Genomic DNA, 26,754 nt, shown 5'->3' with positions numbered 1-26,754 from the left:
TGTTGTTGCATTTAATTAGTTTATTTTGACACGCTGTGCAGTCAACGCGTATATACTTTTATTTTTCACACTAGGGCTACGTCAAATATTCCAAATACATCAAAAACATACCTAGCTCTGAATTTAAAAAAATACGCACAAACGAAACATCTCTACATGAGACTGAAAATAAATACATATTTAAGGGAATAATAACGAGCATATCACACTGTACCTACTACAATAATAAGGCTAGATGTAGTCGAGTATGTGTTGTTATGTTGTACCATCGTCGACACACTAGTCTGACCATTCGTAACTCGTATCACAACGAAATAAGGTCTACCAATGGTTTGTAAAGTAAGGCCGCCTGCTCCTATCTCTATCGCACGCGCGTAATTATATTGATGTCCCATGATGCCGACGGTCAATGACAATACGAGCGGAGCACCAATCAAATTATGCGCGTGCGATAGAGATAAGTACAGGCGGGTAAATGTACTAAATTGTTCGTGCTTATCGTCCTTACTTTAGTGTTGTTGTTACTACAGTGTGTTATGCATTGATTATATAAATGCAAACCTACGTTTTCTTAGAAGGTACTGGAGGGACGACGCATTTGGCTGTTATAATTACAAAATGTGCCACCTTTCGAGTTAGCATTCGTCAAATCACCATTAACGCTAAGTCCGAAAAAGCTCAGTTCTTCACTATTTACAAAGATCGACAACCTTTAAGGCGACTCGTAAAGCTGCCTATAAATTTGTCTAACAAGCTTTTACTTACCTCAAGAACATCAATACGCCCATAAGTATTCAAAGACTCCTTTGAATGTGGTCTAAATACAATAAACAAGTTCGAATATTTGAAAGAAAAACAAATGTATGTACAGAATAAGCAAATCGCATAAGCATCGTGGCGTCACTGGATTCCGACAATCTCAATCAAAACAAGCGCACGTTTCTACAGGATAACATATTCAAATTGCAGGATGGCTATTAGCGTCGGTATACAAATGCTTAAATTACATAATTATTCTTTATTAAATTTTATTACGACAACTCCTTGTAAATAATAATTATGCTTAATATTTGACCATACGCTGGCCGTTTTTTATAATAAAAATACTCTTCAGTCCGGTTGAGTTTCAGACACCGACACGTCTCGCTTAAAGGAATCTCAAGACGTATCTGTCTCATAAAAGTGCACTATTTATTTTAAAAGGTAACAATTAGCTTAAGGATTTAACAATTAATTATTGCATGGTATATACTGATATAAAATAATATGTCTATTCGATCGATTAGTAATCGCTTATCACTGTTGAAGCAAAATCATTATTTTAATGAATAAATCACAAATAATGTATCGACTTCAACAACTATAATAGGTCATGTCATTGGATAGATAGAAGATTTTCAGATAGTTTTTATAGAAGGCTGACTGGCAGTTGACTATTGCTTTCGATTTCGATAGATAAAACTTTGCAACAATAGTTTTTGGATTCTAGTGGCAGCGCAACAATTTTATGTTCAAGTGTAGTTTTACATTGTAAACTAGTGTATTTTTATAGGTTATTACTAAATGTAAATAAACTGAACAAGGTGATATATCTATCGATCTGTAATAACGTACGTTTCGTTAAGGTTTGTTTACACTTAGTTGAGACACCTATAGAAACACGGTACAGTGGGGACTTAGAATAAGTTAAACTAGAAATTAAATTTACGCTATATGTACATGGTGAAGCACAAGCTGACCAACAAGGGTCAATGGTGCCGCGGGTAGTGGTGCCCGTTGTACCTGCAACAAACCATACACCTTCAATAACTGCACTAACCTTATACGAGTTCAATATGAAACTCCTAAACGGGTCCAAACCTGTTTTAGGCTTCGTTCACACGTCATTGTCCTACACGATTTTTGCAGTATAGTGGCACATACTTTGTGCATAGAACACGGCGTTTGTACTGCAAAAAAACCTACATTTTTTTTTATCGGTTCTATAGAAAACGATTATAAAATATAAATTAATTTAGTGGAACAAAATTTTCAATAGACATCCGAAAGAAATTGGAAAACTTTGTTTCATCCTTCCTAAGTTTAGCGTACCTATATATTTTCAAATGTTTTACGCACAGATTTTTTATTTATGGGATGTACCCAAAACCTTCTATTTTGTCGGCGGCGAAACCGTTATCGACTTATCGCCATCGATACGAAAATAAAAGTGTGATGAAGCGTGGATCCATCACAGACATCTGCCCACTGCGACAACTGCGTGAAAACTGTCGCTATTCGGCGTGAAAACGGTTTTTAAGCGAATGAAAATCTACCGTGGGAACACAAGACTTGTACGTTTAAAATCGAATACGTGAAAACGCATGCAGGACGTTGCCTTGTGAACCGGCCCTTAACTTTTGTTATGTCCACAGAAAAGACATCGGTTTTCCCAAACGCTAGATTACTATGACCAAAGATAGATATAACTCCGTAATAGATGTATACAGTCTAAGGAAAAAACGTGCCTCGAAAATCAAGAAAATTTGATTCTCGTTCAGAGGGCGCTGCTAGCTTTGGCCTACTGTCGTATAGATGGCGTTGACGGTTTCGTTTGTTATTTAACAATTTTAACGCATATCAGTGAAAGAACATGGGTTAAAATCATAAAAATAATTAATGCAAATAAAAAAAATCATTTATTTATATACATTTTATCGTATTTTTATAAATCTTCATTTTTAGTTTTAAGGTGTGTCGATAGATGGCAGTGAATTTACTGGGGTTACAAATTTTACTATGACAGTACCGCTCTATCTTATTATATCCTCTTTGCTATGACGGGAACAAAAATCAGGTACAATATGACATGTGATCACTCAGATCACTGTGCCTCCTTATAATGAGATATTGGTAATTAAATAAAGTAGTAAACCGTGACCATGTATTAAATATGATTATTCATGATACGGCTAATATATACAACGAGTTTCTCGTGCAATTTGGGCAAAAATTTAAATAGCATGTTTACATGCATGCGAGAAATGAAGACTCTCCTACGATTGTATGTACGATACTCGTAAGGGGAGTATAGATTAGAGTAAGATTTTCGCATACGAGTATTGTATTCACTTTTATTTGGCTTACAAGTGTTTTTCTTCCGTCCGAACCTCTCCTTGACTATAAAAAAATCACCCACAATGACTCAACACGTAACGCAAATTATACAAGATACAAGACTAGAGCTCCCCTTGCCCTGATGGTATACCTTCATTTGTCATCGAGGGGTGTAAAGAATGGCTAACTGGGGCGCTACTACATATTTCAACTTGGTCCTTAGTTCTGGCGAGTATCCGTGTCAGTGGAAGGTTACACGTGTACGTCCTATCCCAAAATCGTGTGAAACGTCCAAGGTTGAGAATTACCGTCCTATAGCCATTCTATCTTCAATTGCCAAAATGTTCGAGTCAGTAATAAATATACTTGTTTCCTCTCAAATAAAACCTTACCTGTGTGATTCTCAACACGGTTTCAGGCCTAAGCCATCTGTGGAAACAAACCTTCTAACTCTGGTTGACTCCGTATCCGAGAATTTAGACAAGGGAATACAAGTTGACGTGCTGTACTTTGACTTTAAGAAGGCTTTCGATCGCGTGGATAATGAATGGTGACTCTTGAGCAAGTTGTGTAGCGTTGGCTTCTCGCCAAAAGTGCTCCGGTTGTGTGCCAGTTATCTGCGTGATCGACAGCAGTGCGTACAGCATGGATGCTACACATGGATGAATGATACACGTTCCAGAGTCAGTCAGGGTTCGATTTTATGTCCGTTTCTATTTGGCTTAATGATAACTGACTTAGCTGCAGTCCCTAAGTATGCCAGATGGTTATTATATGCTGACGACCTAAAGCTCATTTATGGAGTGCAGCAATCATCGGATTGTGCCTTCGCCTTCATCAGTGGAGCACTAACAATAAGCTCCTTCTTAATAACTTAAAGTGCTTCATGATGACTTTTAGCCGTGCCAAGAGTTCCTTATTCGCTCAATACCTACTAGGTCCTGATACCTTGGATCGTGTTGACTCTATTCGTGACTTGGGTGTCATCCTCGATATGCAACTCAAATTCCATGAGCACATGAAAGCATTGGCCACTAACTGCTATCGGAGGGTTAGGCTTTGTCGTTCGTAATGCGCGTGGTTTCGATGACGTCAGGGCTATTAAGTTAGTGTACACTGCGTTAGTCCGGAGGAAACTTGAGCATCGGTCATTTGGAACCCGCATGATGACAAATACATCTTGCTTTTGGAAAAAATCCTGTAAGCCTTTCTGAGATTTTTGTGCAAAAAGATTTACGGGTATATGTACCCATCAAAGTTCCTCCTTGGCGTTTTAGGGTTTAATTCCTTAGAAGTAAGACGCAACTATGGGCTCTTGACCTCTGCCTGTAATATTCTGCGAGGAAACTCGGACTGCCATGAACTGGTTGCACAAGTCGTACGCCTGTTCGTCCCTTCTATGGCTAAGGCCCAATTTAATTTCTGACCGCGAAGTCGTCACTTATTAGGTGTGCCTAAATAACGCATTATGTCCCATGGCAAATCACCACTTGTCTTGCTATAGTAATGATAGCCAGCAAGTATGAATAGTTACCTATTGAATCGCTTGTACTTGTTGTTGTGGTGCTTGTTGAAGTGGTGCGGGCGGCGGTCGGCGCGGTACTTGAAGCCGCCGCCGCCGCCGCCGCTGACCCAGTGTGGCTTGTTTTGCTTCTCCTGGAACAGTTACATTTTATTCATAAATGTTTTTACCTTTAATTCCGACGTTTCTGCTAGGTTGCACTAGCTGTGGTCACGGAGGACTGACCTTGAAGTCTACCGTGGCTATCAAACGTAATAGATGGATACGGTGTAAGAAAAAAACGTGTCTCGAAAATCAAGAAAATTTGATTCTCGATCAGATGGCGCCACTACCTTTGGCCTATTCTCGTATAGATGGCGTTGACGGTTACGTTTGTTATTTACCAATTTTAACACATATCAGTGATAGAACATGGGTCAAAATAATGTAAAAATTATTAATGCAAATATTGCAAATAAAAAAAATAATTTATCCACATATAAAAACATTTCTTGATATTTTATTTTTAATTTTAATCGTGTGTCGATAGATGGCTGAGAATTTACTGTGGCTGCAAAATTTACTATGACAGTACCGCTCTATCCTATTATATCATCTTTGATGGCTATGTACAGACACGCTTATTGATAAAATGAAATGTAAACAACAATATACAACCATTTATAATATAACTATAATAACGCTGCTGTAATTTGAGTGTGGCACTGACCTGGAAGGGGTTGTAGGAGTTGCGGTTGTTGAACCGGTTGTAGTGGTGGAAGGGCTTGAGCTTCTTGGTGCGGCCGCGGTCCATGTCGTCCGCGCCCTCGTGCGCTCGCTTGCGCTCCTCGCGCCGCTCCTCGAATACCTGCAATGCAACCGTGCGATCACTGGTGTGCTGTTTTATGCGGAGACTACTACTAAGTACGGTTTTAACTTACCGTTATTTTATTTTGTGGGTGTGTAATGAAATTTATCAGTTTACGATGATAATTAGAGTTAAGCATGATAACAACATTAGATAATTTTTAAGAAAAAAAAACCGACTTCAATGGGGCATGCCGCTGAAAGTTCACTTATGCACTCTTAGATTCCAGACAATGAAATGAAAAAGACAGCATCTCTTGCCTAATAATGTAGAAAAGGAGGTAAAACCACCCACTTTTCTAGTAGCATTTCGTTTCTGTAAGGGTCGCAGTTCTAACCTAACCTAACCTACTTTTCTGATAGCATTTCGTTTCTGTAAGGGTCACAGCTCTTACCTAACCTACTTTTCTGATAGCAGTTCTGTTCTATGATCCACCTAAGCCACTTTTCTATTAGCATTTCCGGGTCCGGATCAGAGTCCGGGTCCGGGTCCGAGTCCGGGTCCAAGTTTAGGTCTGGGTCCATAAGGAAGAGAACAAATCGCCAAACGTGAACTATGTGTCATTAAAGAGTTCCATTCTGATCATTATCAGCAGTTTCCATTTCATCAAATGTCACTTTTTTAAATGTAAATGCTGGATTTGTTGATAAAAAAACAAAAATCACTATATGTATGCCTTTCACATTTGAGGAGTTCCCTCGGTTCCTCGTGGGTCTCATCATCAGAACTCGAGCTTGACAAAAATATGTCTTAAAAACTTGAGTTGCTTAACAAACATAAAGAAGAGGACAAATCGCCAAACGTAAACTATGCGTCATTAAAGAGTTCCATTCTGATCATCATCAGCAGTTCCACTTCATCAAATGTCACTTTTTAAAATGGAAGTGCTGGATTTGTTTATAAAAATACAAAAATCACTATATGTATGCCTTTCACATTTGAGGAGTTCCCTCGATTCCTCATGGATCCCATCATCAGAACTCGAGCTTGACAAAAATGTTTTTTGAAAACCTAACTTGCTTAACAAACATAACGAAGAGGACAAATCGCCAAACGTGAACTATGCGTCATTAAAGAGTTCCGTTCTGATCATCATCAGCAGTTCCACTTCATCAAATGTCACTTTTTTAAATGTAAGTGCTTGATTTGTTGATGAAAATACTAAAATCACTATATGTATGCCTTTAACATTTGAGGAGTTCCCTCGATTCCTCATGGATCCCATGATCAGAACTGCTTTTTGACAAAAACGGGACCAATCTGTATGTATATACTTACAATCAAAAAAAGAATTTTCAAAATCGGTCCAGAAATGACGGAGTTATGGAGTAACAAACATTAAAAAAAAAAAAAAAAAAAAAAAAACCCAACCGAATTGAGAACCTCCTCCTTTGAAATCTTGAAGTCGGTTAAAAACAACATTAGATTTTGCGATATAATTCGTTAGTGAGGTCAGGGTAGTCGGTAAAATATGATATAGTACATTTCGATGCTAGTGCGGAAAGTATGTCATTACTGCACGAGTACCGAGATATCTTGCCACGAGCCGTAGGCGAGTGGCAAGACTCGGGACGAGTGAAGAATAACATATCCGCACGTGTATCGAACGACGTTTTTTTTTAATACACTTGCGAAAAAATAAGAAAAACAACAAGTAAGGAATGGAATTCGAAACTTTCTTCTTCTTCTTTTAAAATTATGGCTTCAGCCCAGTGGGACTATTTCGCCAGTATCAAGGTATTGAGAGGTTTACAAACGACAAAAATTGTACGGTTGTACAAGACAGTGTACGGTGATTTGTTAGCTCTTGTAAATCGATAGCTAGACTTTACAAGAAGCACGTGGACTACCGGCCGTTGACTCCAAGATGTTGGTTAAACGCGCTTCAAAATTAATTCTCCATTCACTGCACACTACCACATTAGTTTACTGTATAATAAGCTATCGATATTACACTTTAAACAATATTAATAAGCAAAAAACAAAGTAATTAATCACGATGCTAACTATCAAGATGGCGCTCGAACCGGAAGTCTTCGAAACTTTTATATTATTAATTCTGTGACACTGACATCATTGACATTGACATTATGAAGAGGTGTTTTTCTAGCTTTTATTCGACTAGAATAGATTTTGTTATTATTATTGAACCCACTTCAATGAATTTTTTTTTTTTTTTTTCAAATGCATGTTCTATAAGACAGAAACAATTGTAAATATTAAAACATTGTACTATTATTACCTAAATATCGTTATTTACCATTATTTGTGTATCGTATATTTATAAAAACAATATCGAATGTTGCCTTTGGAAACTTACAACATTCTTGCAGTAAGAAAATACGCCTCTTCTTTGACAGGCGTTCCGTTCCATTCAGACAACTTATTAAGAACGGTTTTTCAACATTAAAAAATAAACGTGTTAAAATACTTATATTGATGAAGAGGTAAGTAATAAAATATGAAATATGCATATTTTTTAATACAGTTGCTCAAAAAGTGGTACTTTTTGTGGCTGCGTAGCGTGTGAGAAGCTCAATTTCTCGAACTAGTGCTTTTTACTTTTTAGTTCCAAACTATACTTTCGAAACGCAGTTAAAATTGAATTTAGCTTGAGCAGGTACCAGGGCCTCATGAGTTACTCGGAGGTGTCGTTGACCAACCCGCGCCGGGCCCGCGGCGGCCGCGGCCGGGGCGCGCACGAGTATGAAGGTATCGCGGGCTGCGGCAGCTCGCGTATCGCGGGCTGTATAGGTACTTTTGGTTTTGGTTTGGTTTGGTGGTATGATTCTACTAATGATATATTAATTTATTATTTTTTCGCAATTGTATTAAAAAACGTCGTTTACAACACGTGTGAAATGGGGGAATAGCACAGATGTAGAAAGCCTATTCATATTACAAAAAAAATGTGTTCGAATCTTGGCTAACATACATATACCGGAAAGTAGTAAGCCCCACTTCATCGATCTAAAAATACTTACCTTAACATCAATATACATTTTGGAAACATGTAAGTTTGTAAAAAAATACCCTCAATTTTATACCAAACATTCAGACATACCCCGACGCTACGCCAGCAGGTTTGAAAATAAGTTGGTGCAGGTTATCCCCTCGAAACTAAAACTACATTCAAAAAGTCCTAACTCGATGGCAATAAAAATATTCAATAAAATTAGTAACGAAATAAAAAACACCAAGTCCGACAATGAATTCTTTAAAAAATTAGCAGAACACCTGATTAAAAAAGCCTATTATACATTAAATGAATCGTTCTCCTCTTGAATAAACTGTTTGCTGTGCCCTACAGGGTGTCATGTTGTACACGATTCTATGTTAAGTATAGGTTAAGATACAATGTGATATGCAATAAAGATTATGAGTATGAGTATGAAATGTCTTTTTACCACTAGTACCGAGGTATCTTGCCACGAGCTGAAAGCGAGTGGCAAGATACCTCGGTACTAGTGGTAAAAAGACATTCTTTTCACACTAGTTGTAAAATGTACTATTTCGTATTCTTACATTAACAGTAGGTTTTTATGTTGATTACGACGTTTAAAGGAAACTAATATTAACACTCATCAATAAGTAGTCATGAATTGGAACAAGTAAAAATTTAAAAAAATTGGAAAAGTAAAAAGCAAGAGCGCTGGTGGCCTAGCGGTAAGAGCGTGCGACTTGCAATCCAGAGGTCGCGGGTTCAAACCCTGGCTCGTACCAATGAGTTTTTCGCAACTTATGTACGAAATATCATTTGATATTTACCAGTCGCTTTTCGGTGAAGGAAAACATCGTGAGGAAACCGGACTAATCCCAACAAGGCCTAGTTTCCCCTCTGGGTTGGACGGTCAGATGGCAGTCGCTTTCGTAAAAACTAGTGCCTACGCCAATTCTTGGGATTAGTTGCCAAGCGGACCCCAAGCTCCCATGGAGCCGTGGCAAAAATGCCGGGACAACGCGAGGAAGATGATGGAAAAGTAAAAAGCACTTTTTTTTTTTTTTTACTAGCCCATTATGGTGTCCCACTGCTGGGCAAAGGCCTCTCCCCTTGTCTTCCACGACTCCCGATATAGTGCCTCCTCCGACCAGTTGTTGAGAAAGGTGTCTAGGTCGTCCCGCCATCTCCGTCTGGGCCTGCCGGGTCCGCGCCCCTCTTCTGGCATCCATTTGGTGGCTATGCTAGCCCATCTGTCTGGATGCATGCGGCAGACGTGACCGGCCCAGTCCCATTTGAGCCTAGCAGTCTTCTCACCGACGTCAGCAATGCGGGTTTTTGTGCGCAGCGTGGTGTTCCGGATACGATCGGTCCTCTTCACACCTAAAATGCTGCGCTCAATAGCCCGTTGGCATACCTTCAACTTGGACTTCTGACTCTCTGTGAGTGACCATGTTTGAGCACCGTAGGTTAGGACGGGCAGGATACACATGTCGACGAGTTTTCGCTTCAGTGACAGTGGAAGGCTACCCTTCATCAGCTCTTTCATGGACCAGTAGCTCTTCCAGGCGTTTTCAACACGGCGCTCGATTTCTTTGTCTTGCCTGTTGCTGAAAGAGACTAGTTCGCGAAAACCAACTTTCCGCACGCTAAACAGCCACGAAAAGTAGCACTTTTTGAGCAACTGTATTAAAAAATAAGTTAGTATTTAACCTAGAATAAGTTAACAGTATACCTAAACTAGAACTTATGTATTGTATTATTGTATTGCAATTTTTTGTACTATCATGTTTTCACATTGTGATTTGGATTTGATTTCGATAACTCATTTGTAATCTTTCTAAATATAACATTAAATTTCCACCAAAAACGCTGGCCGTTTATGTATCTAATTTTTATGGTTTCAATTGTCAAAAATTATAGTTACGTACGTTAATGTTGATTTTTATTTAAACATTACATCAATTATCATAAACAAATCATTCTAAATCACAATAGTTATTTGTTTTACAAGGGGGCAAAGTTTTATTTAACCACTCATGCTAATATTGATACCTGATCAAGCAAAAGAATCCAAAATTGAACCACGAACGTAGCGAGTGGTTCGAAAAGTAGAATCTTGAGCGTTGCGATGGTTTCAAGGGTTAATCAAATTTTGCCACAGAGTGAAACACAAAAATTTTCAGCACACCAAAAGCGAGGAAAATACTTACTGTCAAATATTAAACAAAATGAACGTCATTTATCATTTATCTTCCTCATTAGTTTTTGAACAATCAAGAGAGCTTTTACCAGGTGGTGTAGTGAAAAAATGCAATGCTGCAGAAAAAAAATTAATTTATTTCACAATAACGAACGCCGGGCAAATCCTACCTTCCGGGTGCTTTATGAAAAACGTGGTACATTCGACTCTCAAAGTATAGTATCGAACGTACCTGGCGCGACATGGCACTGTGCGTCCCGTTCCACGTTGCGACGGGCGCGCCGTACCCGCGGTGCGACAGCGCGTTGAGGTGGCGCGCGGTCTCGGCGGCGGCGAGGGGGGCGGCGGGGGCGGGGGCGGCCGGGGGCGCCGACCCGGGGGGCGCGCGCGGCGCGGGGGCGGGGGCGGGGGCGACGGACACGCGCCGCGGCGCGGAGGGCGAGCTGCGGTCGGACAGCGGCGACATGCTGCTCACGCTGGTGTGAGGGCTCGGCTCGTTCTCCGTCCGCCTCTCCTCCGCCTCTTTTGCTCTGTTGAAACGATTCATTACATTATTGTTTTGACCGCTGCTATCTAGAATAGATGTTTTATTACTGAGTAAAAATAAACGATTTCTGTATGCTTAACGGGTTTAGTCCGACCTGAGCATCAGAAAAAGCGTGGAGCCCATCTCCTTTATAATATGAATGTTCTTTTCCATGTGTCATAATTTAAAACAAAAACTTGTATGAATTGAGCTAACGTATTACAAAATTTGTTATAAAGTAATTTTTACAATGTTTCCCTAACGTTGGCCGAGAAATAATTTATGAGTATAATACGAGGTCAAGCCCATTTTATTACATACCTGCATAATTTTTAAATATAAAACACGATTTTATTAACGCTTTTCGAACATTCGAAGTGACGCTCTTACGAATTATTTTATTATTAAGTTCAAATATTCAATACCTTTCTTAACTTTATAGAGAAACTAGTATATCTCAAATAGGTAGAACCATGTTTGTTTTTTGACAAACTGTAATAACCTTCTAAAGCCTGACCAGGAATATATGATCATTGTCAAGAGGGCGCTATTGTTCTCATTTATATGGCAACAGTTCAGTATAGTCTGAACAATGTGGATTGGCAACTCGTTTGACTTACATACTTTTATTTTTTGCCGTATAAGATTCATGTATTTTCTTACGTATCACACATAGGTCAAAATCGTCTAATTGCGTCTTCTTTTTTATTTTTGGTATGTTTTTCTTTGGCAGCATAAAACCTCAGGAGGTATCGGCGTAATCGATGCCTCCGATTTACCTAGAAATTAGTCGTAACATACCAGATGGTGTGACTACTATTAGCCACACCATCTGCTCAGCTCTATAGCTGTTTTTATTTTATTTCGTCTATCATGTTACTCCATTCAAGGGAAGCGGCCTACATCCAAGATTGGATCACCAAAAGGCTACCATGATGATGATGGTCATGTAGTTATATGTTCCGTAACCTTCCGTAGGTTCTGCTCCATTGTCAATTAACAAGATTAATTGTCTCCAAAGCATAGTAAATATTTTTGAAACTCATTTTTGTTACTGCAGTAACATAACACTACAGTAACATAATATTACATAACACTACAATAACTAAGTCGTAATAACCAGACTATAATGACATTTTGATTTGTTTGCCTATCAGCTCTGATGTTAATTTGGAAATGTTGCGTATCGAAATAGTTTAATTTCCCGAACTGTTCTTTTCCAGCAGTTTATTATTTACATTATAAACAATGTTCCGCTTCTGACTATGTATAGTTTTGGGCATTTTTGTCATTTATTATTTTATATTCAACACTTAAGCATTATTCAAGTAAACCGCCACAATGACACTGACATCTGTGACAATCTATCATTAAAATTATTGCCAGTGTAAGAAATTAGTTCCAATGAAATTCCGCAACATGGCGCATGATCATATATTTCTGGTCAGGCTTTACTTACTTTTTAATGGTGTCGCCGTTCAAACTAGGACTGAGCAGCGGGCCGCCCGCCTCGCTGGAGACGGTCCACACGCCCTTGGTGCCCAACACGCCGGGCGCGTCGCCGCGGCGAGGCTTCCGACCCTCCGACTCCTCCTTGTCCGAGCCCCGCTCGTCGCCGCTCGACTCCGAATCGTAAGGAACCAACTTAGAATTTCCGTTTCCGTTTCCGTTTCTCGGAATCTGGTTGGAAAAGTCGTTCTTATTCATCTGCTCCTCTAGTTTCTCTAGGGGCGATTTCGACGGCCTAACTAGTTTACTCGTTGACGCGGGGGGCTGGTCGGTGGTAGTTCTAATAATAGGAACGGACCTGAGGTCCGGGTCGCTCTTCGACGACTTGTGCCGCCGCGTCGCCGAGTCGTCGTCGCCGTTTTGACTCTTCACGACGAAGCTTATTCTGTTGGTACCCGTCTTGTCTATCGTGATTTTGGGAGGCTGCGCGACTTTTTCAACCTCCCCGTTCTGCTTGAGCACCCAAGGTTCGGTATTAGAGTCCGAGGTTTCCGCTTTGCTCAGGGTGCTGTTGAGGATGAGAGGCCGGTCGAGCTTGGGTTCGGTGGAAGTGCTGTTGGGTTTGTTGTCGCGGTAGAAGGTGAGCTTGAGGGGGCTCTTGTCTCGGTCGGTCGTGCCGGGCGCGTCGTCGTCCTTCTCGAAGAACATGATGTAGGCGTTGGTGGCGAGCACGGCGGACAGCGGCAGCGCGCGCACGGAGCTGTCGTCGAACTGGCAGTACTGGCCGCCCGGCGCCTGCCCCAGCGCCGTGTAGTGCCCGCAGTTCTGTCCGGGGCCCAGGTGTGTCACGAGGCTCACCAGCTTGTATGACTGCACAATAACAACACTCCTCACATGAACAATGTCAATTATATGGATGGGCCGCTGTAAAACTCTCGGAACTCCTTGTAAAAACTATATGTCACATCACATATAACTAACTTTCACTTAGTTTATTTTAGCTCCTGACATTAAAGTGGTTCGCTTTCCATACAAAAAACGATTGTGCTTTGTTAAGGCGGTTCCCTGAGCCAGAAGGCGAAATATCTCCTTATATGATCATGTTTTTCTAAGAGACGTTGATATTCGTAGACGTGGAAAAAATATATGTAGTTCTTGACTACATTATCTTTAATAACATAGCTTCCGATACACGAATTATGACACTTCGCTCGTTACAATAAATTCCCAAAGTAACCTCTAACTCGGACTTTTAATCAAACTTTACTCAGTTATTTATTATGTGATACTATAAACAAAAAAAGAAGAAAAGACAATCTTAACTTAAATAGTAATTTCATAGCTTTCGAATTTCGATATTGTAAGGTAACGTTTTTAAAATAAATAAAATCGAAAAAATTCGATCAAAATTGACACTTGGCGCGCATGATCTTTCCCGTTCTTTCTTGCGAAATTCCGATACACGAATTATGACACTTCGCTCGTTACAATAAATTCCCAAAGTAACCTCTAACTCGGACTTTTAATCAAACTTTACTCAGTTATTTATTATGTGATACTATAAACAAAAAAAGAAGAAAAGACAATCTTAACTTAAATAGTAATTTCATAGCTTTCGAATTTCGATATTGTAAGGTAACGTTTTTAAAATAAATAAAATCGAAAAAATTCGATCAAAATTGACACTTGGCGCGCATGATCTTTCCCGTTCTTTCTTGCGAAATGTGACAGTCACAGCGGCAAACCGATGGAACGGCCTTAAGTCATTACACACTATTACTACATAAATATGCGCGCATCTATCTACTTTCGAATATTCGTTTGAATTGATAGAAAAACTTTGTTTTATACAGAAATCACGCAAAAAAACGTTATATATTTTTTTCAATGTAACACGAAAATAACATTTTTGCGGAATTTTGCGTTAGTGTGTCTTAATAAAACGCAATTGTTTTTTGTATGGAAAGTGAACCAAATTAAATTGAATTATTAACAGCAGCAGCTCAAATAAGGGTGCTTTATTGCTCAAAAACAGTGAGCAAAATTCGATTTTGCAAACATAAATCTCACAGATAATAAAATTAACTCACCAATTGTTGATGGTTATTCTTGTTGAACATGTATTTGTTGAGGGATATCTTCTTCCTAAACTGCACATGTTTAGATAATTTTCCCCCTACTAAGGAGAATCTCTTCAAGGCAATGCAGAGCACCATTGGTGCACGCTCAACGAAAAATTGTTTTGTTGCTGATACCTAAAATAAAACAATTACATTGACATTCTTATTTTATCAATTGAAGTTTTTAGGGTTCCGTACCCAAAGGGTAAAAACGGGACCCTATTACTAAGACTCCACTGTCCGTCTGTCGATCTGTCTGTCTGTCACCGGGCTGTATCTCATGAACCGTGATAGCGAGACAGTTGAAATTTTCACAGATGATGTATTTCTGTTGCCGCTATAACAACAAATACTAAAAGGTACGAAACCCTCAGTGCGCGAGTCCGACTCGCACTTGGCCGGTTTTTTTGTATTGACCAAGTGTAAGCAAAGGCAGGGGTGTAGCTAGAGGATATGGCGCCCAGGGCAGTCAGCAAATTTGCGCCCCCTGACGACTGACAAGTTTCCCTGCTGCTGCCTTTTGCCCATTTTGGCGCCCCCCTTGGATGGCGCCCGGGGCACTTGCCCCCTCTGCCCCCCCCCCCCCCCCCCCTGTTACGCCACTGAGTAAATGTCTCCATTTCTGTTTAGCCAAAAAAATATTTATATGTCTGGCTCTTCTTACTCATTAGGTCGCATATCTCAACCGATTGTCATAAAATTTTGTGAGCAGATTTGATACATTGTTTTTTGTTTTGTTGTTTCATTTCATTTGAAAAATGTTCAAAATGGAGGAAACTGGCACAAAACACTTAAAAGACCATTGTGAGTCCGCTGTGATAATGACTCAACAAAGTATATTTAATTTTTAACATTTTGAAGTTTATCGCGAGCTCTACAGCTCACAGAGTAGTCGTATTTAGTAGATTGTTTATAGTTTTACCTTTTTATTACATGCTTCACATTTATACCCTAAGTCTTCAAGCCTTTCTCTTGAGAAAAATGAATCTAGTGCCTCATCTAATGTAGAATGCTTCCTTATATCTAATAATAGGTCCTGAAAAAAAGTAATGAAAACAATGATTAGTTTATATGTATATTAAAAATTAACATATGTACCTTTTAACTTGTAACAGACTATGACTAAAAATGTGTCTTTCTATTGGAGAACAGTCCTTATGCACATGTAGCATAAGGGTCCTGCTCTGATGGAAAGCCATATACAACTGAAAATAACAATTACATGCTGACCCCACCTGAAAATGCTGATAAGTTGTTGAAAGGTGATGGCACGCAAGACACCGCACTGTGGAGCGCAGATATCCACCGAGGATTTGATTTAACGGGGTTGTCTCCTTGCTATACTGGTCAAGTTTGTCAGAGTTGATAAACCGTGACAGGTAACATTTCTCCATGGCTTCCACGAGATATCTGGAATACAATTAATTTGTTTATAATGATCTGCATTAGCATATTGAAAGTACAGGGTGACAGTGATCATCTTTAAATAAATAAATGCAGACCTCACACATCTATTTTATGTGCATTAGGGATTTGCTACTTTAGCCAACAATACCTAAAGATGCAAACCCCTTAACTCCTTTCGGAGAAGATATGAGATTTGCAACCTTAGCCGACATTAACAGCTTTGTTATGAAAAACCACTGTCCCTAGAAAAACCACCCTGGTTGAAAATAGTGTTACAAACATTACTTTTATAAAATACGAGTTTCATGTATGTCAAAGAAAAAACAACTTCAAAATGTTGATGAATGCAGCAATAAACTGATCTGGCCACAATTAGATTATTATAATTATTATATTGATTAATACACTAGCAGCTGATAGCTGATGCATGTCTGCACTGATCACTGCACCTGTTTTTTTTAAACAATTAATGTTTATTTTGTTTGTTGTTGTGTTTTAAGTTGATGATAAGAATAAAATAAATTAACAAGTGATAGTTATAGAACTTACCTCAGGAACTCATGAGCATCTTCCTGTCTGCCAGGTGTCAGGTGGCGGCAAATTATTCTCAGTTTGGAATAAACCTGCCATGGCTTGATGGGGGCTCCGCCACTCTTCTGTGTGGCTATTAGTGTAGCGCGCATGCCACAAATGACACAAGCTTCTGAAATAGAACATTATGTTTAAATATTTATTTCTCATATAAAGGGGACAAACAAGCAACCATGTTATGGTAATACTCAATACATATTATGTAATTTACTTAGCAAACTTTCACTGCGTAATAAGCACGTTACAGTTATGAACACAGTAAAATTGGTGTCTCACCTTGTTGATTACATTTTTCCGCATGTGCTCCTTCAGAAATAAGCCAGTTGGCAAACGCAGGAACATGAAAGAGTGATTGTAGGGTTGAGTTCAGGTAGCAGGTGTTCCCAACATTTTGCATGCCAGCACCTGCTGACCAGGACCCCTGCCATCCCAATTGAAGCTTCTCAACAGGAAACAACACACGTTTTGGCTTTGGGAAGCCATCTTCACTTTTGTTTCCTTCTAAAAATAAATAAACATATCAGAATTTTATTGAATTACTATTAAGCTGTTCAATATTTACTGTAAATAACAGATGAACAATAATCAGGTAACTGTCGTCATAATGGTACACAGTTTGACACCAATCACAAAATATAACCTCAACGTCGTTCTTATCATTATCACACATGCAGATTACAAACATTCCTATTAACAAATTCTGTATCAAATCGATTGATAAGTAATTACCTGATGCCTGGTTCGCTGCATTTCCGTCTTTTTTAAGTAGTTTACTGTCCAACACTGTTTTTTTAGGTCGTATGACCACGTATTTAGATTTCAGTCCATCGAGAATGTTACTTTGATAATCGCCTGATTCTTCGAATTCTATTTTTGAGAGGAGCATACTTTTTGCTGAAGAATACAGTCTACTGTCCAGCAAAGACGAACCCTGGGATTCATCTGCGGCGAGAGACAAACGCAATGCGCTTGATACAGGGTCGCAAATGGAAGCGGGCATTTTACCTCCAAAATTGCACTATCACTTCACATAAATATTACACAGCACATTATATCTTAACCATATTCGCGAACAGTTCTTCACGTAGGATGATATTGTACACTTTGAGAATTAATATAAACATATGTATTTCAAAATAAAAAGTAGCACTGAAAGCGGAAAGCAAATGAACAACCCAACGTCATTTGTCACACGCGCACGAAAGAAAGCATAGGGCCGAGATTGGCCAAGCGGAGCGCAACCGCGAGCGATGAAACAAACCAATCGCATGGCTGCTTCACCCCGCCGGCTATGCTGCCGCCTATCTGCCGCCTCTCGCCACTGAATTCCCTGTGAAATTCTGTAAAACATTATATAGAAAAACGGTACTGAACAATAAAAATAGAAATTAAAAAAAGGTATGTGTGTCCTATCTTTTACGTATATATATTTGTTTTACCCCAATTATGTCACACAGTGGACGGCAACCGTTATAAAATTGCCTTCACATATGATGGGGTCCTTTAGACATATATCATATATCATTTTCTCATTCTTGCCTTAATCCAGTACAGTCTCGCTAGTTTATTTAAAATGCCGATTGACGGATCGAAGTCCGATGTACACCATGGCCCAGTGTAGGCCAGTCCAAGGGAGGCACAAGGGACGCATTTATGCGTTAGAGGGAGCAAGTGATATTGCTATCTCATTCCACTGCATAGCTGCGTCCCTTAGATTGGCCTACGCTGGTACAGGAGCCATTACGATATATTATCGTAAGGCATCTGCTCGGTATATTACGATATATTTTGGTATATTTCGTCCCTTTCACAATGTAAGTGCTAGAGCGAGAGCGATATAGTGATTTTGGTATCGTTGGCGTGTGTGGTGTTGGTCAGGCAAATCTTGTCAGTAGAAAAGGCGGCAAATTTAAAAAATATAGGTGCGAAGGGATATCGTCCCATAGAAAATTTGAATTTCGCACCTTTTTCTACTGACAAGATTTGCTTGACCAACTATAGGTTGTCAAAGGACTGTCTCATTTCAAACATAGAATCATACTATCTTTGTCTTACTCTAGTACTAGCACCCAAAAGAAAAGGATGAGTATAGTTTTTTTTGTTCTTATTTACTGACAATTTGGTTTGACCAACTATATATCTGTCAGTATCTTAAGGTCGCTCCAGACTACTTCCGCCGCTGCGATTCGCGCACTAGTGTGGAGGGCCCTTTACGGTATCTACCCCAGAACAAGGAGTTGAAAATCCAACAACGCTTGATAAAAAGCGCTACCGCCATCATGTGAATAAATATACACGTTTCCATTTGTGTCATTCAAAAGCTTTTTTAACGCGCGTTGAAAAAGCTCTCGTGCGTATGGACCCTAAAGCGTAATCTGCCGATATTATTATCGCTCCGTCTGTGACGCTTAACCGGTGTGGCAATATAATTTTTTTTTTACCGGAAACTATTTTTTTAATACTGGCCAAACCTCTTCACTTCAGTAATCCATAGACCAGAGTTTTCTGTAGTGACATTTGTCAAAGTCACCAAAAATTGCTTCCCGTCACCCTATTCTTTTCTTTGATTGGGGAATTATTGGGATATTAATGGAAATATTTTCCACCATTAAAATTATATAAATTACCCAATTCTATCAAAAAATAATACTGGGTTCAGTATAGTAAATGCGGAAGTATTAAATACGCAACCAAAGTAGCTGTATCAGTAGTGCGCGCCGGTGAAATTTGTGATCATGGCGAATCCGTCATCAGGCGTTGGTATGAATTTAGTTTATTTTTAATACTTTAGTACTTAATCATCTGATTCATTGTATTAGAATTTTTGTATTTTGTTTAATTAACACTTCATGTTGGCGTTATGAAGTAACAATACATATTTTTTAAACAGTGGTACCACGGAACTTTCGTCTTCTAGAAGAACTTGAGCAAGGTCAGAAGGGAGTGGGCGATGGAACGATTTCTTGGGGACTCGAAAGCGATGATGATATGACTCTTACCCACTGGACTGGCATGATAATTGGACCCCCTAGGGTAATTTTTTTATTTGTTTGTAGTCTAAATTAAAATATTGTTCATTAAAATGCTATGTGAAGTACGAAACGACAATTAATAGTAGAACATTGTAGTTTTGTAAAGTGAAAAATCTATGTCTGTTGCTAAGCAGCTTCTAACTTGGCTTGAGATTATGGTGTATTATTGATGTATTTATGAATGGTAGCAATTTACTTAACGTTGTCAACATACAATCTGGCAACTATATATGTTTGATACATACATAACATGCACATTCAATTAAAAAATAGTAGTAATAGTAGTAAACTCTTTATTGTACAAGAATACATATTAAAAATAACATCCAAATAATAAGATATAATAACATTCAAATAAAGGCGAACTTATCCCATTGAGGGATCACTTCCAGTTAACCTTAGTAGATGAGAGGAGAGAGTAAAAAAAGGGTGCCAAATGTACAACAAGGCTGGTACCCGACTTTTTCTGGTGAAAGAAAGGATATAAATACATACAAAATTAATAGGATAAACATATATTACACAAAAAAGGAATGGGCAAAATACACAAAAAAATTGACAATTATTCCTTTCCGATAATTCAATAATTCCTTTGGTATTGATTACTGATGAGTCATGTATTTTATTATAACTTAACTGTACAACACATACTATGTTAATATAAATTATGGATCAGCAATTTTATATATATAGCCCTGACACCCTGTTCTAAATATTTTCTTACTTTGCAGACTCCATATGAAAATAGGATGTACTCACTTAAAGTTGAATGTGGCACTCGGTACCCAGATGAACCTCCAACAGCTAGATTTATCTCTAGGATCAACATGAATTGTGTCAATAGCCAGACTGGACTTGTAAGTATACTCTATCATACCACCTTTGGCCTTCAGCAAGATAGATATAAAAATAGCCGAAGCGGAACATAACCTTCTCTGCATCAAAAGGAAAGATTATTCTTCTTGGCAGCTGACTATACTTTTTATAATACTACTAAGAATCAACTGTGTTGACATTATCAAGCAATTTAGCATGTAGCATCTATTTAATAACATTTATAAGTGTATGTGACAGGGACGTTACAAATATCCGCATCTGCAAGTGCGGAACTTCCGCATAATTTCGATGTGGAGCTTAATGCGGATGTGGTACAGGAACGTCTTAGCAGCGGCGTAAGTGCTATGTAATTTTGTCATTAGACAATAGGAATATTGTTGCGTTTTTGTGATTTGTCGGTCCGGCACTTTAGCCTATGTTGGTCAGCAGCAAGAAGTTACGAGTTTGTTTTATTTGGACTTTAGTATAGTAATGCGATTATAGGGCGCAAGGGTGTTATATGAGTAGTGTTGTTAAATTATAAATAGAAGTTGTAAATGGCGGATATTCAGTTTTGTTGTAAATGTTTCGTTTCAAGTGAATAAAACCGGTGGCAGCGCCGGCGCAAAGTCCGATTTAAACTTATTTTTAACAAGACTAAACATGATTGTGAAATAGCTCAATGTATAATCATTTTATCGAAAGAAACTTACAACCATATCATCAAAACCACCATTAATCTATGCACTTGGTTCAGTTCTAATCTATGAACTTGTTCAGCGGTAAAGTGGTGGTATAAGAAAAAAAAGACATCTCAGGTATTTTTTAATTGAATAGTGTAGAATTAGAATAGTTCAATAAATAGTTATTTTAATTATAACGAAATTGTCTAGATTCAGAAAAGTCGGCCAAGTTACTGTTTATTAAATATAAACCGGTCAAGTGCGAGTTCGTTTAACTCGCGCACCGAGGGTTCCGTACAAAATTTAAATTTTCTCACACAATTTGTAATGGCTAAGCATAATAGTTTACGCCATCTATCGGCAAATTGGCTAACTAATTTGCGCGACCTGTATGTATGTTGGTTTTTCAGGGAGAATTTTTTATCATGTGATGTGATTTCAACAATTTTTGATTTATTTGAAAGAAGGTGTTTATCGTGTAATCTCATAGAAATTTCAATTATAATAAATACGCGCAAAGGGGCTTAAATTGCAAATTATAATTTAATTAAGTAAATGTTTTTTGATAATTAAAAAAAAGTTTTCTAGATAGAAGTGTGATTATATTTTTCCTGTAATATTTATGATAGTGTTATTATTATGTAAAAATTTCATAATTTTTCGTTGGTAAACTTCGGAGATAGGGGGGGAGGGGCATGGGGGTTTCACATTTCCTTCATAATCCCATTCTTTTTTTCACTACGAAAAAAAAATAAAAAAAGGCTTTGTAATGTTCAATTTGAGCTCTTTCAAATGATATCCCATTTGACCTGGTAACTCCACAATCGCCCGATATCAACCCGATTGAGAACTTGTGGTGATATTTGGAATGGCAAAATTAACAAAACAATATCACTCTCACAAGGATTCCTACTTCACAAGTGGTAAAGAGTTTGAAACTTTGCCCCCTCTTTAAAGTGGGTATTTTCCATAATTTATAAAAAAAATTTTTTTAATACATTTCCAAGATGTCTGGGTTAGCGTTGTTCATAAATTCCAAATTTCAAATCGATAGCTTAAGTAGTTCTCGAGATATTTAGCAATGTGACCGACAGACGGACAGAGTCGCACCATAAGGGTTCCTTTTATACCTTTTTGGTACAGCCTACCTATATTCTTGTTCAAATACTAAGATTCAGTTATTTTTAAATAAAAATTACAAAAATGTAACATTTGACGTTTTTTATCCGCGGATGTCAGTAAATCTTGCAGATGCAACATCCCTAAGGTACGTACGCATTTGAGGCAGCCTCGGGTCGAGGCGAGGCACGCACGGCTCGCCTGATTGCTCAAATCCGTACGCGCCTCACGCGCCGTGCGGCCCGTGCGCGACCAACGAGCGAGCGGCTGAAGCGGCTCGCGGTGAGCCGGCCGGAGTCGGCGTGGTGACAGGTGGTCGGCAGTAGCTGTTATCGCGTCCGACGCCATTTTGTGCGGCGCACAAAGTCGGCTCGCCGCGAGCGCGTTGCCTCACCCAAACATAAACACATCAGCACGCGCATCTCGCCGCTCGGGGCGAGCATGCCTCGGGCCGAGCCGCTCAAATGCGTACGCAGCTGCATTTTGACCAGAAATCAGAGTAATCAGTCTTAATTAATCTTTAAAACACAGCCGGGCTAGCACATGATTGCGACAGTATCTCGCGGCGAGATAGACTATACCCGTCACTTTTATTAAAGTCAGGTGCTAATGTTTAAGGCTGGAAGTTACACGCCAAGCTCGGTACCCCCGGTTGTACTGCATGGAACCACACTTTCTGTTGTGGATAAAGTGAAATATCTAGGTCATATTATAACGCAAGACCTTAATGATGACCTAGATATAGAGCGGGAGCGCAGGGCATTGGCTGTAAGGTCTAACATGCTCGCCCGCAGGTTTGCTCGTTGCTCAAGAGAGGTTAAAATTGTGCTTTTCAAAGCTTTCAATCAATCATTTTACACGAGCAGCCTGTGGGTAAAGTATACGAAAAAAGCCTTTAATGCCCTGCGCGTCCAATATAATAATGCACTCAGAATGTTGTTGGGGCTGCCCACATGGTGCAGTGCATCACTCATGTTCGCCGAGGCCCATACAGACGATTTTCACGCGGTTATGCGAAAGAAAATCGTCTCGATGATAGGTCATAGTCAGGCTTAGGGGCAGTACCAACAGCATTCTGGAGGTTATTATAGAGAGGATTGAGAATCCTATACTGGCGCATTGGATTCGCCAAGTTATAGGTTTTCGTAAATTTAGAAAATAGGTTATGTATATATAGTTGTAGTATCATGTACAAATTTAACATTAGTTCTTAAGTTATACTAACAAAATATGGATGTAAATCTGAAATAAATGTATTCAATTCAATTAATATTTAGAAAAAGACGGGTAGTCTATGTCGCGAGATACTGTCGCGCTAATCATGTGCTAGACATACTGATGGTGGAAATATGTATCTTTATTCCACATTGACAATAATCTGTCAGGGCACACAAACTGATGTCTTCCGCCAACATGAGACTTTTCAATTTAAATTTCCATCAGTCTTAGACTATAAGCAGTGTTGAATATGAGTATCAATAATTTAAAGACGCAACTACTGTCACAGCTTTCTATAAAACAACACGACCAATAGTCGAACATCAAATGGAGCAGGATGCATAGTTAGATGTTGGGCATAGAATCTTTATCTGGCAACTTCCTGAGTGACTGTACTCACTCACTTTGAGTTAGTTATGTGTCTCTTCCATTAATACTATGTTGGTTGTCTTAAGTTTCAGACAAGATTTGTCACAGCTATTACATGTATGACATCATATGACATATGACTTACAAACTTATTCCATATTTGTGCAGGTCGATAATAGACAAGTGCCTATTCTGGCGCGGTGGCAGCGTGACTACACCATTAAGACAGTGCTGCAGGAGCTGCGGCGCCTCATGACACTCAAGGACAACATGAAGCTCTCACAGCCCCCGGAGGGCAGCACCTTCTAGTTCCTCACTAACCGTGTCTCAACATACCCAATCTACTCTGAACCACTGTACATTTCATAGGTTAAATGTTTCATAAGGAACCTTACCAATGTGGTTATCTTAATAATTATGTTGTGTTTGAAGAGTTAAGTCAGATTATGCTAAGATTTATTCATTCAGATTCAGTGTTTTGTGCATTTATTTAATATGCGATTTAATTTACCTTCATCAAGGTAGATTGGGTGAATAGAACTTCTAAGGATGATTTTTAAGAACCCCTTGGCTCTTAAAAACCCATGTAACGGGTAACATTCATTTATTTATCATATTACCTAAATTATTGTGGCCTTTAAAAAGTTAAACTTGCTTTGGTATTGTTAAGGCTAGTTTTACCATCTGTACTTTAGGTATGTGATTTTTATTCCTTTGTTTATGAACAGAGGATAGACGAAGCGTAGTAATACAATAACTTTTTTTACCACTGTTCATTGAGGAAGGAAAGACCTAGACTTGCTTTTTTATTCTCATGTCGTATTTTAAATTAATTAGTTTAATTTCCCTTTTGGAAAAGAATATCTTGTAACAGGAATTCTGCAGGAAGAAATAGCATTTTTTTTCTTGTAATTTTAACATGATCAATGTAAAATATTTAAGAAAATGATTTATTTCTTAGGCACATAAGATAAAGTACTACTGGTTAATTATAAAGCATTGCATATTTTAAATATTTCTTTAAATATACACGAATATACCTATTATATTTCTATAAGTATAATAGGTACCGGCGACTGGACGGCGGGGCCCCAGTTGGCTGTCAGCTTGTGAACTTAAATCCACACATTCAATTTATCCACTATTCATGAATTAATTGTGACAACCAAATGCTAAGTCAAATTGTTTCATAGCATTAATATTTTTACCAATGTATAACTAGCAAAGGTAAATAAATCAGAACTGTCATATTTTGGAGACTTATTTTAATACCCTAATCGACCTCAACATTGCAGTGCTTTCGAAATATCAAATCAAGTTGCTTCACATCTATCCTCATTATAAAAAAAATATTTTTAGGGTTCCGTACCCAAAGGGTAAAAACGGGACCCTATTAATAAGACTCCGCTGTCCGTCTGTCACCAGGCTATATCTCATGAACCGTGATAGCTAGACAGTTGAAATTTTCACAGATGATGTATTTCTGTTGCCGCTATAACAACAAATACTAAAAAGTACGGAACCCTCGGTGCGCGAGTCCGACTCTCACTTGGCCGGGTTTTTTTTTCTCTAAGATCAACCATTATGGAGACAGACGGGAGAATATAGTATGAAATATGTTTTTTATGTCTAAGACCCTAATCTGTTAAACAAAAGCCATTGTTTCTTTTATGTGAGCGGTCAGCTTCCGTTTTGAGCGTGTGTCAAAGCAACAAATGTCGTTTAAAAAGCTGCTATATCGTATTGGTTTTAAGGTTCAAATATATGTAATAATATGAGCGCTCGCCTTCATTGAGGTGGTCGATCGTCCTACATTACCAAAACACCACGATACAGTTGCTTTTCAAAGAACATTGTTGCTTTGACGCGTGGCTTATACGGGAGCTAACCGCTCACACAAAAGAAACGATGGCTTTTGTTTAACAGATTAGGGTCGAAGGCTGCGTCTTACGTTAGGCGAACGACTCGAGAACGCGAAGCGAAGCGGCGGACCACGTGGCGAGGAAGAAACAAACCGTTGATACGTATGGAAGTGTCCTAGGTGAGCGTTCTTCCCGCGAACGCGGGCGGCGCGGCGCGGCGCGATGCGATGACCGTCTATAATACACGTGCACGGGTTTGATGCTAGAAAGATATCGACCTTATTCTTATTTAATAGTCGATTTTTTATATAGTGTGTGTTAACAGCGCCATCTATGGGACTCTCTATCGAACCCAAGATAGCTTACCTACATTACGCACCCACCGGGGTACGTAGTTCACAAGACGGTCCATAGGTGGCGCTATAATTAACTTTGGATAGAAATAATTTTATTCCTTTTCCCTATAAATTACAGTAAAACCTATAAAAAATCAAATGTGTCTTGACTAATCAAATCTAATCCGGTATTTTACATGCGCGCCGCGTCGTATTCGTGTCAAAACATCAAATGGATTGATCGCGCCCGCTTCGGCATCGCGTCAAGATCGCTCACCTAGGACACGCTCGCTTACATAGGTAGGAACGGTTTGTTACTTCCGCGCCGCCAGACATATTAATAATTCTAAATTAACCCCTTCGAGGGATGGTGGGATGGTTGGAGAGGTCTTCCTCATTTTACCGATGTTTTCTTTACATTCCAGACAATGGGGTTAGGGCAAACCTAATCTTAGCAGGCACAAGAAACTTAAGAAAGCTACGCCCAAGAAAATGGTGTAAGTCGAAAGATATTTGAATCTGTCGATATTCCTCTGATAAGATCTTAACCCCCAAGATAGGTATCTTTAACCGCCTTTTGGATTGTCAATGTAGGTGCTCTATTCCACAACTCTTCAAAAC

General features: G+C 38.9%; 2 protein-coding genes across 3 annotated transcripts; one reads left to right on the top strand and one right to left on the bottom strand.

The window, feature by feature from the left end:
* LOC134745115 (ubiquitin carboxyl-terminal hydrolase 36) lies at nucleotides 1-17,922 on the bottom strand. 2 transcript variants are annotated; one of them, XM_063679076.1, is made up of 11 exons: nucleotides 17,429-17,922; nucleotides 16,976-17,200; nucleotides 16,658-16,811; nucleotides 15,937-16,111; nucleotides 15,624-15,737; nucleotides 14,672-14,836; nucleotides 12,592-13,451; nucleotides 10,839-11,136; nucleotides 5,328-5,465; nucleotides 4,631-4,752; nucleotides 1-1,782 (listed from the first exon to the last, which is right to left on the bottom strand). In XM_063679076.1, exons 1-11 carry the CDS (start codon nucleotides 17,697-17,699, stop codon nucleotides 1,749-1,751), a joined length of 2,556 nt encoding a protein of 851 aa, XP_063535146.1. In that variant the 5' UTR covers nucleotides 17,700-17,922; the 3' UTR covers nucleotides 1-1,748. The 2 variants fall into 2 exon arrangements, with proteins under 2 accessions (XP_063535146.1, XP_063535147.1); XM_063679077.1 differs by having other exon boundaries at nucleotides 4,631-4,737.
* Nucleotides 17,923-19,204: 1,282 nt separating this feature from the next.
* Nucleotides 19,205-25,191, top strand: LOC134745198 (ubiquitin-conjugating enzyme E2 variant 2). The gene is made up of 4 exons (XM_063679194.1): nucleotides 19,205-19,459; nucleotides 19,590-19,732; nucleotides 20,463-20,588; nucleotides 24,105-25,191. Exons 1-4 carry the CDS (start codon nucleotides 19,435-19,437, stop codon nucleotides 24,243-24,245), a joined length of 435 nt encoding a protein of 144 aa, XP_063535264.1. The 5' UTR covers nucleotides 19,205-19,434; the 3' UTR covers nucleotides 24,246-25,191.
* The last annotated feature ends 1,563 nt before the right edge of the window (nucleotides 25,192-26,754 follow it).

This window comes from Cydia strobilella, chromosome 11 (assembly GCF_947568885.1).
Source record: "Cydia strobilella chromosome 11, ilCydStro3.1, whole genome shotgun sequence".
NCBI classification, from domain to species: Eukaryota; Metazoa; Arthropoda; class Insecta; order Lepidoptera; family Tortricidae; genus Cydia; species Cydia strobilella.
This window is presented reverse-complemented; position numbering and strand designations above follow the sequence as displayed.

Bases quoted from the DNA above. Each gene is read 5' to 3' on its own strand.
- LOC134745115 (XM_063679076.1), bottom strand. From the start codon at position 17,699: ATGCCCGCTTCCATTTGCGACCCTGTATCAAGCGCATTGCGTTTGTCT. The intron at 17,201-17,428 runs GTAATTACTTAT...ATTTATTTTTAG, and splicing joins TGCAGCGAACCAGGCATCAG to AAGGAAACAAAAGTGAAGAT. The intron at 1,783-4,630 runs GTAACTATTCAT...GGTTTGTTGCAG, and splicing joins AAGTACAAGCGATTCAATAG to GTACAACGGGCACCACTACC.
- LOC134745198 (XM_063679194.1), top strand. From the start codon at position 19,435: ATGGCGAATCCGTCATCAGGCGTTG. The intron at 19,733-20,462 runs GTAATTTTTTTA...CTTACTTTGCAG, and splicing joins TGATAATTGGACCCCCTAGG to ACTCCATATGAAAATAGGAT. The intron at 20,589-24,104 runs GTAAGTATACTC...ATATTTGTGCAG, and splicing joins TCAATAGCCAGACTGGACTT to GTCGATAATAGACAAGTGCC.